This window comes from Heterodontus francisci, chromosome 23 (assembly GCF_036365525.1).
Source record: "Heterodontus francisci isolate sHetFra1 chromosome 23, sHetFra1.hap1, whole genome shotgun sequence".
NCBI lineage: Eukaryota > Metazoa > Chordata > Chondrichthyes > Heterodontiformes > Heterodontidae > Heterodontus > Heterodontus francisci.
In genome coordinates, this window is record NC_090393.1 from 53,352,386 (window position 1) to 53,368,763 (window position 16,378).

At 44.6% G+C, this 16,378-nt stretch overlaps 1 protein-coding gene across 1 annotated transcript in view; it reads left to right on the plus strand.

Moving 5' to 3' along the window:
- Window positions 1-16,378, plus strand: part of LOC137382924 (uncharacterized) — a 183,871-nt gene that overhangs the window by 6,818 nt on the left and 160,675 nt on the right. Inside the window, exon 2 of the mRNA XM_068055500.1 lies at window positions 12,212-12,323. Coding sequence (XP_067911601.1) covers window positions 12,212-12,323 — 112 coding nt within the window. The remainder of the gene's footprint in view (window positions 1-12,211; window positions 12,324-16,378) is intronic.

Below are 16,378 nucleotides of genomic sequence, written 5' to 3' on the forward strand. Positions count from 1 at the left end.
AACCCCCCAGAAAAAAACACACCAAACCAAGTATCTTTAAAGATCAACAAATTAACTATTTATTAATAAACGGAATCTTAAACAATACTGAGATAAATCTATGTCTGAAAAGACTTTATAATTCTTATTCCTCCTAACCCTCATGCACATATACACACATTCAAAATCCAACAGTTAACTGGTTCTAAAATGATGTTTTAAATTACAGCTGTTTCTTAGGAATAATAAATAACTGGATTGTAAGTCCAGGTGGGTTACGTTCCCGGTTCGGTGAGGTGTCCCAGGGTTGAATAATGAGATGCCACGCGAAGTGTCCAGGCGAGTTGGTGAACAGTCTGTAATGGATAGGCGTTCAGGGCACTTTGGCTGCAGCAGGCATCACACAATTCTTTTCAATAAGGAGTATAACAACAGGTCTATTTAGATTTTGAATTAACAGTCTATCAGGAGAAACTTTACTGAGTTTCCAGAACTCCGAGAAACACGAAAGACAACAGAAAGTCACTGCTGAGGCAGGGACTTCTTAGAGATGGGAGTAAAAAGGAATTTGCTACCTCCAATAGTGCAAGGATTCCTTTCCAGGGATCTTTTCCTCATTAGGTGAAACACAGCCTGTAGGCCAATGTAGATTTTCTGCTGAGAGACACAAAGCCTTCCTTCCTTCAAGAGAGCACGCTTTGCTGGTCTGCCAGTTCAAACTGGTTCTAGCCAGTCTTTACACGCAGTCAACCTGATAAAGTATGGCATGTGATCTCTCTCTTTTGCTGTTGCTTAGGAAACAGGCTTGCAGCACGCACAGTGTTCCCAGTAGATGTAAAAACTGCTCTCAGTCTTTAAAGCACACAGACCCCTTTAGTTTTTAAACAAAGGAAAAAAACACTTCCATGACCACAACCTCTGAACCACAGCGTCATCACTGCAGATTTTCTTTAATGTTGTCCTCACTGGCATCCCTTCTTTTGCCCTTTAATTAATCTTTCTTTGGTCTAACTTCAACTTATTTCAAGAATCTTCTCCAGCCATGTATTCCAATTGATACCCTCCAGACTACTGACTTTGATTTAAAAAGAAAGACTTTATATAGTGCCTTTATGACCTCAGGACATCCCAAAGTGCTTTACAACCAATGAAGTATAGTCACTGTTGTAACATCGGAACTACTGCAACCGATTTACACATCAAGTTCCCACAGACAGCAATAAGATAAGTGATCAGATAATCTATTAAGTGCTGTAGGTTGAGGGATGAATGTTGACCAGCTCCATGACAAAACTCCCCTGCTCATTGGGGTCTTTAACATCCACCTGAGAGGGCAGGTGGGGGCCTTCGTTTAACGTATCATCTGAAAGACAGCACTTCCGACGGTGCAGCACTCCCTCAATACTGAAGAGTGAGCCTCGATTATGTGTTCAAGTCTCTGGAGTGGGACTTGAAACCATGGCCTTCTGACTTAGAAGCAAGAGTGCTACCCACTTAGCCACGGCTGCAATAAGGTAGTCATATTGCTTGTCCTCCACTTCAACCAACTGTCGTAGGTAAATTATTTAGCCACTAACCTCCTATTCTCTGAAGCACTCTTCCAAAGCCATTTTGGCCACTTATTCTTTTACTGACACTCTGACCATGCCTTTGATTCTCTTTGAATCTGATCCTCTATATATATTTTTTTTAATTTCCAAAATATACTTTATTCATAAAAATCTGAAAAAATTACATTCCCAAACAGTTTAAAACAGCATCAAGTCAAAAAATACACACAGTGCAAAGGTGATCAGTTTCCTTCTATACAATCATGAGTTGCCTCACAACTCTTCCATTTCATTGTCATGCCATATACATTTTTACATTTACAGCACACAAAATTTTCCTGATACAGTTCGAGGGGTTTCCCATGGATCCAGCCCCTCAGTTCAGCTTGGTGGGGGGGACCTTACACTGTGGTCTTTCCCCATTGAGCCTTTGCTGCGGCTGCCCCAAGCTTTAGTTCGTCCCTCAGCACATAGTCCTGGACCTTGGAATGTGCCAGTCTGCAACATTCGGTGGTGGACAACTCTTTGCGCTGGAAGACCAGCAAGTTTCGGCAGACCGAAGGGCGTCTTTCACCGAATTGATAGTCCTCCAGCAGCAGTTGATGTTTGTCTCGGTGTGCGTTCCTGGGAACAGCCCGTAGAGCACAGACTCCTGTGTCTGATCCTCTATATGCCTTCCCTTTTTCTCAAAGGCATTCCTTATTTAAGGAGCATGTATATAAGTTGTTACCGAAGTCAGAAGCAGTCTGTCCTATCAAAGTGGTTACAGCTTACCTGAGTCCTGCAGTGAATGAGGCTATGGTGTACTCCCAAGTCTTATATTAGTGTGTGGTCCTGACCTGCTTTTGTCTCTCCAGCAAATTTTGTCCTGATCTGAGCTGAAGCCAAGCTGGTGAGGCTATTCAAATTGCCTGCTATGGGAGGTGAAGCACAGGATGGTATTAAAGAGCTAGTTGAAAAAGTGCCACTGTAGGATAGGGCAATGCCAGAATAACAGTGTGCTAAGATAAAATGTATTGTGGGAGATCCATTTAAATATAATAGGTGCAACATTAAGGAAGAAGGCAAAATACCAGGATTAGAAGTTAAGTAAAAGCAAAATACTGCGGATGCTGGAAATCTGAAACAAAAACAAGAAATGCTGGATTCACTCAGCAGGTCTGGCAGCATCTGTGGAAAGAGAAGCAGAGTTAACGTTTCGGGTCAGTGACCCTTCTTCGGAACCGAAGAAGGGTCACTGACCCGAAACGTTAACTCTGCTTCTCTTTCCACAGATGCTGCCAGACCTGCTGAGTGAATCCAGCATTTCTTGTTAGAAGTTAAGTAGGTCATTGAGCTTTTAAATATAATGAGGCAAGAATGACTAAGAGCTTTTGTAGTGCTGTCATGGGGAAGAGATGTTCCTTGGTGATGGTAAACTGCATACAGCCGTATAGTATTCCAACAGAATAGAATGGAAATGCTCACTAAATATGTACATGATCCAGACATGTTCTAATTGCAAGATGCACCAAAGAATCCTATTATAAATTTTACTCAAAACATTTCTAGTTCAGAGAATATATATGACTGTAGTTACTGCAGAAGGGTTAATAGAAGGACATTATGGGATAGTGCAGTGGAGTTCCAATGGCCTAGCAGCACATGATGCATAGAGGGGCTGCAGATGATTTCAAAAAACGACTGAAGGCACTGGATACTGCAAAGGCTATGGGTCCTGACAATATTCCGGCAATAGTACTGAAGACCTGTGCTCCAGAACTTGCCGCACCCCTAGCCAAGCTGTTCCAGTATAGCTACAACACTGGCATCGACTCAGCAATGTGGAAAATTGCCCAGGTCTGTCCTGTGCACAAGTCCAACCCGGCCAATTACCGCCCCATCAGTCTACTCTCAATCATCAGCAAAGTGATGGAAGGTGTCATCAACAGTGCCATCAAGCAGCACTTGCTTAGCAATAACCCGCTCAGTGATACCCAGTTTGGTTTCCGACAGGGCCACTCAGCACCTGACCTCATTACAGCCTTGGTTCAAACATGGACAAAAGAGCTGAACTAAAGAGGTGAGGTGAGAGTGACTGCCCTTGACATCAAGGCGGCATTTGACCGAGTATGGCATCAAGGAGCCCTAGCAAAACTGGAGTCAATGGGAATCAGGGGGAAAACTCTCTGCTGGTTGGAGTCATACCTAGCGCAATGGAAGATGGCTGTGGTTGTTGGTGGTCAATCATCTGAGCTCCAGGACATCACTGCAGGAGTTCCTCAGCGTATGTCCTAGGCCGAACCATCTTCAGCTGCTACATCAATGACCTTCCTTCAATCATAAGGTCAGAAGTGGGGATGTTCGCTGATGATTGCACAATGTTCAGCACCATTTTCGACTCCTCTAATGCAGCAAGACCTGGACAATATCCAGGCTTGGGCTGATAAGTGGCAAGTAACATTTGCGCCACACAAGTGCCAGGCAATGACCATCTCCAACAAGAGAGAATCTAACCATCTCCCCTTGACATTCAATGACATTACCATTGCTGAATCCCCCACTATCAACATCCTAGGGGCTACCATTGACCAGAAACTGAACTGGAGTAGCCATATAAAGACCGTGGCTACAAGAGCAGGTCAGAGGCTAGGAATCCTGCGGTGAGTAACTCACCACCTGACTCCCCAAAGCCTGTCCACCATCTACAAGGCACAAGTCAGGAGTGTGATGGAATACTCTCCACTTGCCTGGAAGGGTGCAGCTCTAACAACACTCAAGAAGCTCAACACCATCCAGGCCAAAGCAGCCAACTTGATTGGCACACCATCCACAAACATTCACTCCCTCCACCACCGATGCACAGTGGCAGCAGTGTGTACCATCTACAAGATGCACTGCAGCAACGCACCAAGGCTCCTTAGACAGCACCTTTCAAACCCGCAACCTCTACCACCTCGAAGGACAAGAGCAGCAGATGCATGGGAACATCACCACCTGCAAGTTCCCATCCAAGTCACACACCATCCTGACTTGGAACTATATCGCCGTTCCTTCCCTGTCGCTGGGTCAAAATCCTGGAACTCCCTTCCTAACAGCACTGTGGGTGTACCTACCTCACATGGACTGCAGCAGTTCAAGAAGGCAGCTCACCACCACCTTCTCAAGGGCAATTAGGCTTGGGCAATAAATGCTGGCATAGCCAGCGACACCCACATCCCATGAATGAATTTACAAAAATGAGTTTGTGCTTTCAATTCCTGCAGTAGGTGAGCTCCCGCCCTCAGCTGTGGAGATGCAAAACACAGGTCCGCACTTCACCATCAGGGACTCTGAGTCACATTCCGCCCTTTTCATCAAGCTTTCAGCGTGCAGTTACATAGCAGCATTGGCACAATCCTGTGATCAGATTGCTGCCTCACTCTCTTATCCGGGGAGTGTTAAGATGATTTGAGGAATTGAGGAGAATTCTTTTTTTAATGCCAAGTATTTCTTTATCTGTCAGACACAGCATCCTAAACTCATGCTCCTTTCTTAATGCTTCCCAGTCTGACCTTCTATCCAGATGATCAGCTAGGAATATAGGAGTAGGCTGTTCAGCCCTTCAAGCCTATTCCACCATTCAGTTAGATTGTGACCGATTGGCATCTCAACTCCTTTTACTGACCCGTGATCCAAATCCCTTGATACTCTTGACTCAATATCCACAGCCTGATGTTATTGTTGGATGGGATAGAATTCCAGCTTCCCACTACAGTTTGTGTGAAAAAGTGCTTCCTGATTATACTCCAGAACACCGTATCTTTATTTTCAGTTTCTGCCTCTTTGTTCTGGAATTGCCAACCAGAGCTTCTCTGTATCACCCCTATTGAACCCCTTTTTATCATTTTAAACATCTCAATTAAATCGCCCTCGACCTTCTCAACTCAAGGGAATACAAGCAAGGGTTTTGCAACCTGGCCTTATAATTTAACTCTTTAATCCCTGGTATAATTTTGGTCAATGTGCGTTGTACCCACTCCATGGCTGATATATCTTACCTGAGGTGCGGTGCCCAAAACTGAACAGATGGGGTCTGATCAAGGCTCTATTCAACCGTAGCATTACTCTCCCCTTTATATTCAAGTCCCCTTCAGGTGAGGGCCAACATTTCATTAGCCTTTTTGATTACTTTTGTACCTGACTATTACATTTTAGTGATTTGTGTACATGGATTCCTAAGTCTCTTTGGAGCTCCACTGTTCGTAGCTTTTCACCATTTAAAGAATAGTTATATCTATCTTTTTTTGGTTCACAGTGGATGATCTCACACTGCCTCACACTTATCTGCATTGAAATCCGTCTGCCACAGTTTTCCCCACTCACTTAATCTATCAATGTCTCTTTGTAATTTTATGCTTCCGTCTACACTACTTACTATACCACTAATCTTTGTGTCATCAGCGCACTTGAATGACTCTCTGTTGTGTTATCTGAGTCATTGATAAATATAGTAGATGGTTGAAGCCCCAGCACAGATGCTTGTGGGACACCACAAATCACTTCCTTCCAACATAAAGAAGAAGTTTAAGGTAAATAATATGTTGGAGATCTTCCAGCTTAATACTCTTCTGATTTCAGACCTTGGATTGAGTTTTGCATTTATTTTTTCCGCACTGGGATGAGGTGCCTTGGACACTCTCCTTTTGCCTCTTCAGATTGGATTTAAATCCAAACTTGACCAATGGGACAGTAGTTTCCTTTCTCATTCCTTGGTTGACCATCATACATGAAATGAATTTGGGCATTGTTAACCTGGTTTCTATTGAATGTGGGCCACGGCCTGCAATTTGGTATCAAATTGGTGCTAAGTTAGCAATTTCCTGCGGAGTGGCCATCAGATGGCTGGTATGAAGAATGGAAATGTTGCATTTGGGCAGAAGGGGAATCTCTGTTCTGAGATTGGGGTTAAGGCACACATACTAAGAAATGAGATTCTTCAATTATTATTAAATCCAGTGACATGAAATGGAAATTCCTAATTAATGGAGTCATTATTTTAAAATAACAACCAAAGGAATTTTATTTAAAAAACACATTAAGCATTGATATGCTAATAATCAGTGAATCTATTTTGGTGGCGGGGGAGTGCATAATTTGTATGTAATATGCTATACCAGAGTGCTTTATGCTGACACTTTTTCAAAAAGTAGGCATGACACCTTGACATTGTTGAGCACAGAAACATTTCCAGAAGGTATATATGTTTTTTTAACCTTCATTGGTGACTCATTTCCCCCATATAGTGCTGCGGCAAGTCTATTAGCTCACAATGAAAGTATAAAACCGTCTCTTCCACTGTTCGCTGTTTGCATTTCTTCCTTTCATTATTGGAGGGCTGATGCCTTGGAGACAGGGTGGCCGGAAGCAAACTGTGATGATGCAGTGAGAACCCAGGAAAGCAAGTGCACTCACTGCAAATTAGCTGTGATAACCAGACACTAAAACCTGATTGAAATAGGCCTCTGCTGCTGGCATTGTATTTATTGTTTTTCTTAAATGCTGCTGTAAGAGTGCAACCAGTGAGAGTGAATTGAATTATTATTTAATTATATTTAAAAGCTTTGGGATCGGCAGTGGTAGCTTAGCTTTCTCGAAAATAAAGCGTCAGTTTGGCCCAATTGGTAGCACTCTGACCTCTGAGTCAGAAGGTTGGGGGACTCACTCCACAATTTGTCCACATAATCTAATTTGACATGCCTGATGTGATACTGAGAGAGTGCTGCATTATCTAGATGTGTCGTCCTGCTGCTGAGATGTTAAATCGAGACCCTGTCTGCCTCTTCTGGCAGTTCAAGTAGGCACAAAATATTATACGGCATTGCACAAGGACGGAGAGCCCAGTACAGGCCATTGAGGTTAGTTGTCAGTTGTGGCTCAGTTGGCCACATTCTCGTCTCTGAGTCAGAAGGTTGTGGATTCAAGCGCCACTCCAAAGACTTGAGTTCATAATCTCTGCTGACTTTTCTATGCAGTATTGAGCAGGTGCTGCAAAGTTGAAGGTGCCATCTTTGGGTTGCGATATTAAACCAAGGCCCTGTCTGCCCTCTCAGGTGGACATAAAAGGTCCCACAGTACTATTCAAAGTCGGCTGGAGTCATACCTAGCACAAAAGAAGAGAGTTGTGGTTGTCAGAAGCCAATCGACACAGCCCCAGAACATCACTGCAGGAATTCCTCAGTTCAATGTTCTAGGCACAACCATCTTCAACTGCTTATCTGTGAACTTCCCTTCATCATAAGGTCAGAAGTGGGATGTCGCTGATATTTGCACAGCTCCATTCACAGCTGCTCAGATAATGAAGCAGTCTGTGCCATCATGCAGCAAGATCTGGACAACATTCAAACTTGAGGTAGTAAGAGGCAAGTTACATTCATGCCACACAAGTGCCAGGCAATGACCATCTTCAACAGAGAGAATCTAACCATCTCCGCTTGACATTCAATGGCATTACCATCACTGAATCCCCACCATCAACATCCTGGGGGTTACCATTGACCAGAAACTTAACTGGACCAGCCATATAAATACCGTGGCTACAAGCGCAGGCCAGAAACTGGGTATTCTGTGGCGAGTAACGCACCTCCTGACTCCCAAGGTCAGTCCATAGTGTACAAGGCACAAGTTATGAGTGTGATGGAACTCTCCTCTTGCCTGGATGAGTCAGCTCCAACAACACTCAAAAAGCTCAACACCATGCAGGCACCTGCAAGTTCCCCTTCAAATCACACACCATCCTGACTTGGAACGATATCACCGTTCCTTCACTGTTGCTGGGTCAGAATCATGGAATACCCTCCCTAACAGCACTGTGGCTGTACCCGCATCATACGGACTGCTGCAGCTCAAGAAGATCACTCACTACCACCTTCTCAAGGTCAATTAAAGATGGGTAATAAATGCTGACCTTGCCAGCGACACTCACAGCCCACAAGTCAAAAAAAAAGAAAAGGAAAAGGTGAGATCTCCTGCTGTCCTGACCAACATATATCCCACAACTAACACATAAAACAGATGATCCGGTCATTTATTTCATTACTGTTTGTGCGACCTTTCTGTGTACAAATTGGCTGCTGTGTTTTCTATATTACAACAATGACTGTCAAGCACTTTAAGACTTCCTAAGATCATGAAAGGCCTCGAGTTGTCCTGGCCGACACCCTCAACCAACACTCCTAAAAACAAATTAGCTCGTCATGCATCCTCATATTGTTTGTGGCTACCATATTTGCCGGCTTTTCTACACGCCTAAGTAATTCATTGCAGGTTAGATGCTTTGAGATGCATGTGAGAGATGTGATTTGTACAAATGCACTTCTGTTCGTTCCTTGATATGTTTTTCGCTTGCATCAGTGTGTCTATGTTAGCTCTATGGGAGCATTTTACATTTCACACCCAGGGTCAGCAACAAACACTTCCACATCAGGCATTGTATGGCAATATACAAAGTAACACTCCCTTACACTCCCATTAAGCATTTCCTGGTATTTTAATTTTATTTAGAGATACAGGACTGAAACAGGCCCCTTGGCCCACCGAGTCTGTGCCGACCAACAACCACCCATCTATACTAACCCCACAGTAATCCCATATACCCTACCACCTACCTACACTAGGGGCAATTTATAACAGCCAATTTACCTATCACCTGCAAGTCTTTGGCGGTGGGAGGAAACTCACGCAAACACAGGGAGAACTTGCAAACTCCACACAGACAGTACCTAGAATTGAAGCTGGGTCCCTGGAGCTGTGAGGCTGTGGTGCTAACCACTGCGCCACTGTGCCCCCTAACATGGTTAGATGCATAGTAAAGGCCATTCTGTTCCATTAAGCTTTTCCAAACCATGTATAGCATTGGTTAGATTCAAAGTAAAACTTTAAGCGCATCCAAGGCAGTTGTAACATAGGTGAAGTGCAGGATAAATCTCTTATTTTGTCTTGGCAATGTGCCATGGCCCCAAACTCCATAAATTAGCCTGTCCTGCACCAGCGTGACATTTATATTTTCTCTACTAACCATCTTTCGGATCTGCCTGAGTAAGATTGCAAATTTATGTTTGCATTATGGGAAATTTGACTTCTAGCAAGTAGGTTGAGACTGCGGCAGACTAAGTTCATGTATGACCTCAAGAAATAACAGGTTTTCGTCCCAACAGTGTGAGCTACATTTAAACCTATATTCCAAGGGTAAAGAGACAAATGGACAGGCAGCAGGAATCAACTCGCCTTAGAAAGAGTTTTATGCATCCAGAAGTCCAGATGAGCAGCAGTGTGCCTGGTTAAATGGCATTCCAGGTCTGAGGAGCGTCTTCTGCTCAGATCCGCTATCAGTGCAGACCGATGAGCATCTGCGACCATTTTGATTCGATTATGTGGACAAATTGGCCTCGGGAGCCAATGTAAATCGCGGCAAGAGCGAGACCATATTCTTTGGGAACTGAGCTGATCGATCCTTTGATCCCTTCACTGTCAGGTCAGACTACCTGAAGGTGCTGGGGATATGGTTTGAAGGGGCTGGGGCATATGCCAAAAGCTGGAAGGAGCGAGTAGCCATGGTGAACCGGAAACTGGGCATGTGGGAGTGATGCTCCCTCTCCATTACAGGTAAGAACCTGGTCATCAGGTGCAAGGCACTTTCGGTGTTGCTATACGTGGCTCAGATCTGGCCCATACCCCATTCCTACGCCGTGGCAGTCACCCGAGCCACCTTCTGCTTTATCTGGAGATCGAAAATGGACCATGTCCACAGGAACATGATATTCAAACCTCCAGATAAAGGGGGAACAGATGTACCTAACGTCGCCCTCATTCTGATGCCACCTTTGTCTGCAGCTGCATCAAGTTGTGCACTGATCCCTAGTACGCAAGCACCAAGTGTCACTACGTGCTGAGGCTCTGTCTATCCCCGGTGTTACGAAGGATGGATCTGGCCTCGTTGCCACAGAACACTCCATTCAGTTGGTTCTGTCCCTCATGGAAAGGTTTGTACAGAAAAATGTCTTTGGCCACAAGTCCATCAGGCAGTGGTTCGCACATAATGTCCTCGAGGCCCTGCAGGCAAAGGAGATGGTGGATCCTGTCGGATGGTTCCCCAAGCCGACTGTCAAGACTCATTTGGCAGAATGCCTCATTGCCAGAACTTACAACAAGCACCAAGAGGTAGCTTGATTGTTGGTGAGAATAGCCCTTCCTGTCAGATCTTTCCTGCACGCCTGGAGTCTCACCGTTCTGCACGCTGCCCTCAAAGCAGCTGCGGTGGGGAAGAGACCATCACCCACCTCCTTTTGGCTTATGCCTTTGCAGAACAGGTCTGGAAAGAGACACGGTGGTTTTTGTCAAGGTTCATCCATAACTCGGTGCTCTACAGACTGTTCCCAGGGGCGCACACCACGATAAACATCCACTGCTTCTGGAGGACCATCAGTTCAGTGAAAGATGCACTTCGGCCTGCCCGAAACTTGCTGGTCTTGCAGACTGACACATTCCAGGGTCCAGGACTACGTGCTGAGGGACGCACTAAAGCGTATACCGAGGGGCTGGAACCTGTGTAAAACCTTTTGGGTCGTATGCAGTGGAGAATGCTTGACATGTAATGTACATTGTAAATATAACCTGAAATGGCAAGTTCAGTGAGGCAGCTCATGTACAGTATTGAAAGGAACTGATCTGTATTGCACTTTATGTAATGTCAAATTTGAATTGTTATGTAATGTATTTTTGCAAATTATATGAAAAAGTAGATTTTTGGGGAAAAAAAAGCGGGAACCCATTCTCTTCTCTCCTTCAAGTAATAAGATTTTGGCCTTCCAGCAGAGCAGAGAGGTAGCTTTGGGGCTGGATTTTATTTTCCGCTGCGGCGAATAAAATGGCGGCGCGTATGCCATGATGCCACCGCATTCTTGAGCACAGTGGCTCATTTAAATATGTAGGGCGGTCGCCTGCCCCATTATGTGGTGGGGGCAGCCTTGGTGACACCGTGAATGACGTCAACTCTCTCTGCGCAGGCGCTGGCACCATTTTTAAAGGGCTGCCAGCCCTGCTGAGAGACTGCAGAGTTGCCCCCGTTTCCGCCCCCCCACCTCCGCCCCCACCACTTCCCAATACACTGAAATTGCAGAGTCGATCCCGTCCCCAACTGCACAAAGTGCAGAGGTCACCGCTCCCCACCCACTAAAAATGCAGAGTTGACCCCCTCGCGACACTAAAAATGCTCTGATCCCCCCCCTTCCCGACCTTGGTGGTGCCACCTTTCCCTGGATGGGAAAGTGAAGGCGCATGAGTGCCGCCCATCACACTGAAAATCCAGAACCGATGGTAAGGTCGCAGGGAATTGGATTTAAATGTACACCTCAAGTTAATTTCAACATTTAAAGTCGGGTCCCATTGCCGAGCGGCAGGGTGGGCCACCACGGAGCCTCGCCACCACCAGGAAGATCGGGCCCGGCGATCCCAGCATTGGGTTCCATGGCAGTCTGCTGGCGCTACGATCCTCCGGCACACCCCCCCCACCCCCCTCAGCCAAACCCCTGCCCCCTCAGCCATGGAGCCGATGTCAGGACCTCAACAAAATTTAGTCCTTGATGTGCATTACAAATTGGAGTGCTAGGAGTTCCATTACATTGAATAATTGGTAACATATAACATTTCTGTCTTGTATTCCTTAGGGCTGTTGCAGATAGGAAGGAGCTTGGATCTACTGCTGCTTTTTCCATGTAAGAAGATTAATGTTATGATAAGGGGAAATCACTCTACCGGCAAGAGCACATTCATCAATTGGTAAGAATGCCTCATCACCAATGTTGGCACTTTTTACATATGCTGCAATTATATTGTGGAGTTGCTTCTATCAGAATGGGATTTGAATCTGAACAGAATTTGATTGTTTATGAATTTGAAAGGGATAAAGTGAGTTGGTCCTCATCAGTGTTTTAGGAACCAATTCTGTGTGCAGAAATACCCCAGTAAAGCAAATCCTCCCCTCAAGTGTCTTTCATTCTTTTAAGGTACTTATAAGGACCTCTTTGAGAAAATGAGACATTAACAGTGACAGTGACCCATTTCTGTGTGTCTTTTAGTATTACAGCATTACTGGGCACCAAGAAGACATGTTTGAAGAGACTTGGGAGTCTCTTCGTCGGAAAGCGTTTCATGCCCCTCCCCCCGCACCCGCTTCCTTATTGGGCAATCTTGATGCCTCCTAGTAATGAAAGTCATAGAATCATAGAAGGTTTAAGGCACAGAAAGAGGCCACTTGGCCCACCGTGTCTATGCCAGCCAAAAAACGTTCCACCCATTCGAATCCCACCTTCCAGCATTTGGTCCATAACCCTGCAGATTACGGCATTTGAGCTACATATCCAGACTTTTTCTGAATGAGTTGAGGGTTTCTGCCTCAACTACCCTTTCAGGCAGTGAGTTCAAGACCCCACCACCCTCTGGGTGAAAAAACTTTTCCTCATCTCCCCTCTAATCTTTCTATGCCCCCTCACCACTGACCTCTCTGCTACGGTAAATAAGCCCTGCACCTCCACTCTATCTAGGCCCCACAAAAGTTTGCACATTTCAATCAGATCTCCCCTCAGCCTTCTCTGTTCCAAGCAGAACAACCCCAGCCTATCCAATCTTTCCTCATAGCTGCATTTTTCCAGTCCTGGCAACATCCTCGTAAATCTCCTCTGTACCCTCTCTAGTGCAATTACATCCTTTCTGTAATGAGGTGACCAGAACTGCACACAGTACTCAAGTTGTGGCCTAACCAATGAGTTATACAGTTCCAGCATAACCTCCCTGCTCTTGTATTCTATACCTCAGCTAATAAAGGAAAGGATTCCATATGCCTTCTTAACCACCTTATCAACCTGCCCTGTTATCTTTAGGGATCTGTGGATAGTCACTCCAAGATCCCTCACTTCCTCTACACCTCTCAGTATTTTCCCATAAATCGTGCATTCCTTTGTCTTGTTTGACCACCCCAGATGCATCACCTCACACTTCTCCGGGTTGAATTCCATTTGCCACTTTTCTGCCCATCTGACCAGACCATCAATATCTTCCTGCAGCCTACAGCTATCCTCCTCGCGATCTACCACACGGACAATCTTTGTGTCGTCTGCAAACTTCTTGACATGCCATGCACATTTGTGTCCAAATTGTTAATATATACCATAAAATACAGGGGACCCCATACTGAGCCCTGTGAAATGCCATTGGAAACAGCCCTCCAGTTGCAAAAGAACATGTCAACAATTACCCTTTGTTTCCTGCCACTGAGCCAATTTTGTATCCACCTTGCTGCATTTCCCTGGATCCTATGGGATTTATTTTTTTAACCAGTCTGCCATGTGGGACCTTGTCAAAAACCTTGCTAAAATCCATGTAGACTCTCATTTATCTTCCTTGTTACTTCTTCAAAAAATTCGATCAAGTTGATCAGACAAGATCTTCTCTTAACAAATGCATGCTGACTATCCTTGATTAATCTGTGCTTTTCTAAGTAATAGTTTATCCTGTCTCTCAGAATTGATTCCAATAATTTGCCCACTACTGACTGGCCTGTAATTATTCGGTCTATCTCTCGCTCCCTTTTTAAACAGAGGTACAACGTTAGCTGTCCTCCAATCCTCTGGCACTATGCCTGTATCCATTGAGGACTGGAAAATGATGTTCAGACCTTCCACTATTTCCTCTCTTGCTTCTTTTAACAGCCTAGGGTACATTTCTTCCGGCCCTGGTGATTTATCAACTTTTGAGGATGCTAATCCCATTAATACTTCCTCTCTCCCTATGTTGATCACATCCAATATATCACACCCCTCTTCCTTAACTACAATATCTGTATCGTCCCCCTCTTATGTGAAGGCAGATGCAAAGTATTCAATAAGAACATACCAACATCTTCCGCCCCTACACATAGGTTACCTTTTTGGTCTTTTATGGGCCCTATTCTTTCCTCAGTTATCCTCTTACTCTTAATGTATTGATAAAATATCTTTGGGTTCACCTTAATTTTGCTTGCCAATATTCTGTCATGCCCTCTCTTTGCTTTCCTCATTTCCTTTTTGATTTCACCCCTCCACTTTCTATACTCCTCTCGGCTTCCTGCAGTATTGAGTTCTCTGTGTCGGGCATTAGCTTTCCTTTTCTGCCTTACCTTGCCCTAAAAGCTCCTAGATCCATGGGGCTCTAGATTTGGCCATGCCACCCTTTATCTTTGTGGGAGCCTGTTTACTCTGAAGCCCTTGAATCTCCCCTTTGAATGCCTCCCACAGCTCTGACACTGATTTACCTTCAAGTAGCTATTGCCAGTCCACTTCTGCTAAATCACTCCTCAGCTTGGTAAAATTGGCCTTGCCCCAGTTGAGAACTCTAACTCCTGTTCTTTTCTTGTCCTTTTCCATAATTATGTTAAAACTGACTGCATTATGATCACTGTGCTGTACTGTTCTTTGTTCTCTCCAGCGATGAACACAGCAGAACTATCACCAAAATGCTCTCCCACTGCCACCCCTTCCACCTGCTCATCTTCATTTCCTAAAACTAAGTCTAAAACTGTGCCCTCTCTTGTTGGACTTGCTACATACTGGCCAAAAAGGTTCCCCTGAATGCACTTCAATAATTCTGCTCCCTCAATTCCTTTCACACTAAAACTATCCCAGTTAATATTGGGGCAGTTAAAATCCTCTATTATTACTACCCTATTATTCTTACACTTCTTAGAGATTTGCCTACATATCTGCTCTTCTATCTCCCTCTGACTGTTTGGGGGTCTATAGTACACTCCCAGCACTGTGATTGCCCCTTTTTTGTTCCTTAGCTCAATCCATATGGCCTTATTTGATGAACCTTCAAACATATCACACCCTTCTCGCAGCTGTAATAGTTTCTTTGACCAAAATTGCCACTCCCCCTCCTTTCGGAACTCCCTCCCTATCGTGCCTGAAAACCCTGTAACCAGGAACGTTGAGCTGCCATTCCTATCCCTCCTTCAGCCATGTTTCTGTAATAGCTATGATATCATACAGCCTTAGGACAAAATGCTGTATATCAGAATACTTTCAGCTTCAAGATACTTGACCCTGCTTGTAAAGGAGGAGCATGCAATGACATGATGATGTAATCACTTTCCTGATGAACTTTACACTTTCACAATGAGCAAAATATTTAAAGAATTACAGCAGCACAGTCTAACCCCAATAGTGTTTGCACAGAGGTTGTGGAGTACACTGATCATGGCCAGAAAAAAACCTCCCCAATACAATGATTTTGGCCATTTCAAGGACATAGCAGTATCTCCACACTTTTTCCATGTTCTACCCTCCATAAACTTGAGCTCATCCCAATACTCTGCTGCCCATATCCTAATTCACACCACGTCTTTTTCACGCTTCACCCTTGTGCTCACTGACCCATATTAGTTCAAGATTCAGCAACATCTTGACTTCAAAATTCACATCCTTGTGTTCAAATCCCTCCATAGCTTCACTCTGCCCTATCTCTGTAACCTCCTCCAAGCCTTCTGAGATCTCTACACTCTGCCAATTTTCTGGCCCCTTGTACTTTCCTGATCGCTCCACCATTAATGGCTGTGCCTTCAGCCATCTAGCCCCTAAGCTCTGGAATTCCCACCCTATTTCTCTCCCACATCTCTCTTCTCTCCTTTAACTTGCTCCTCAAAACCTACTTCTTTAACCAAGCGTTTGGTCACCTGGCTTAATATCTCTTTATGTGGTTTGGTGTCAGATTTTGTCTGATAACACTCTTGTGAAGCATTTTTTTTCTATATTAAATGTACTGTACAAATTCAAATTGTTCTGGTGAGGTTGAAAAGGACA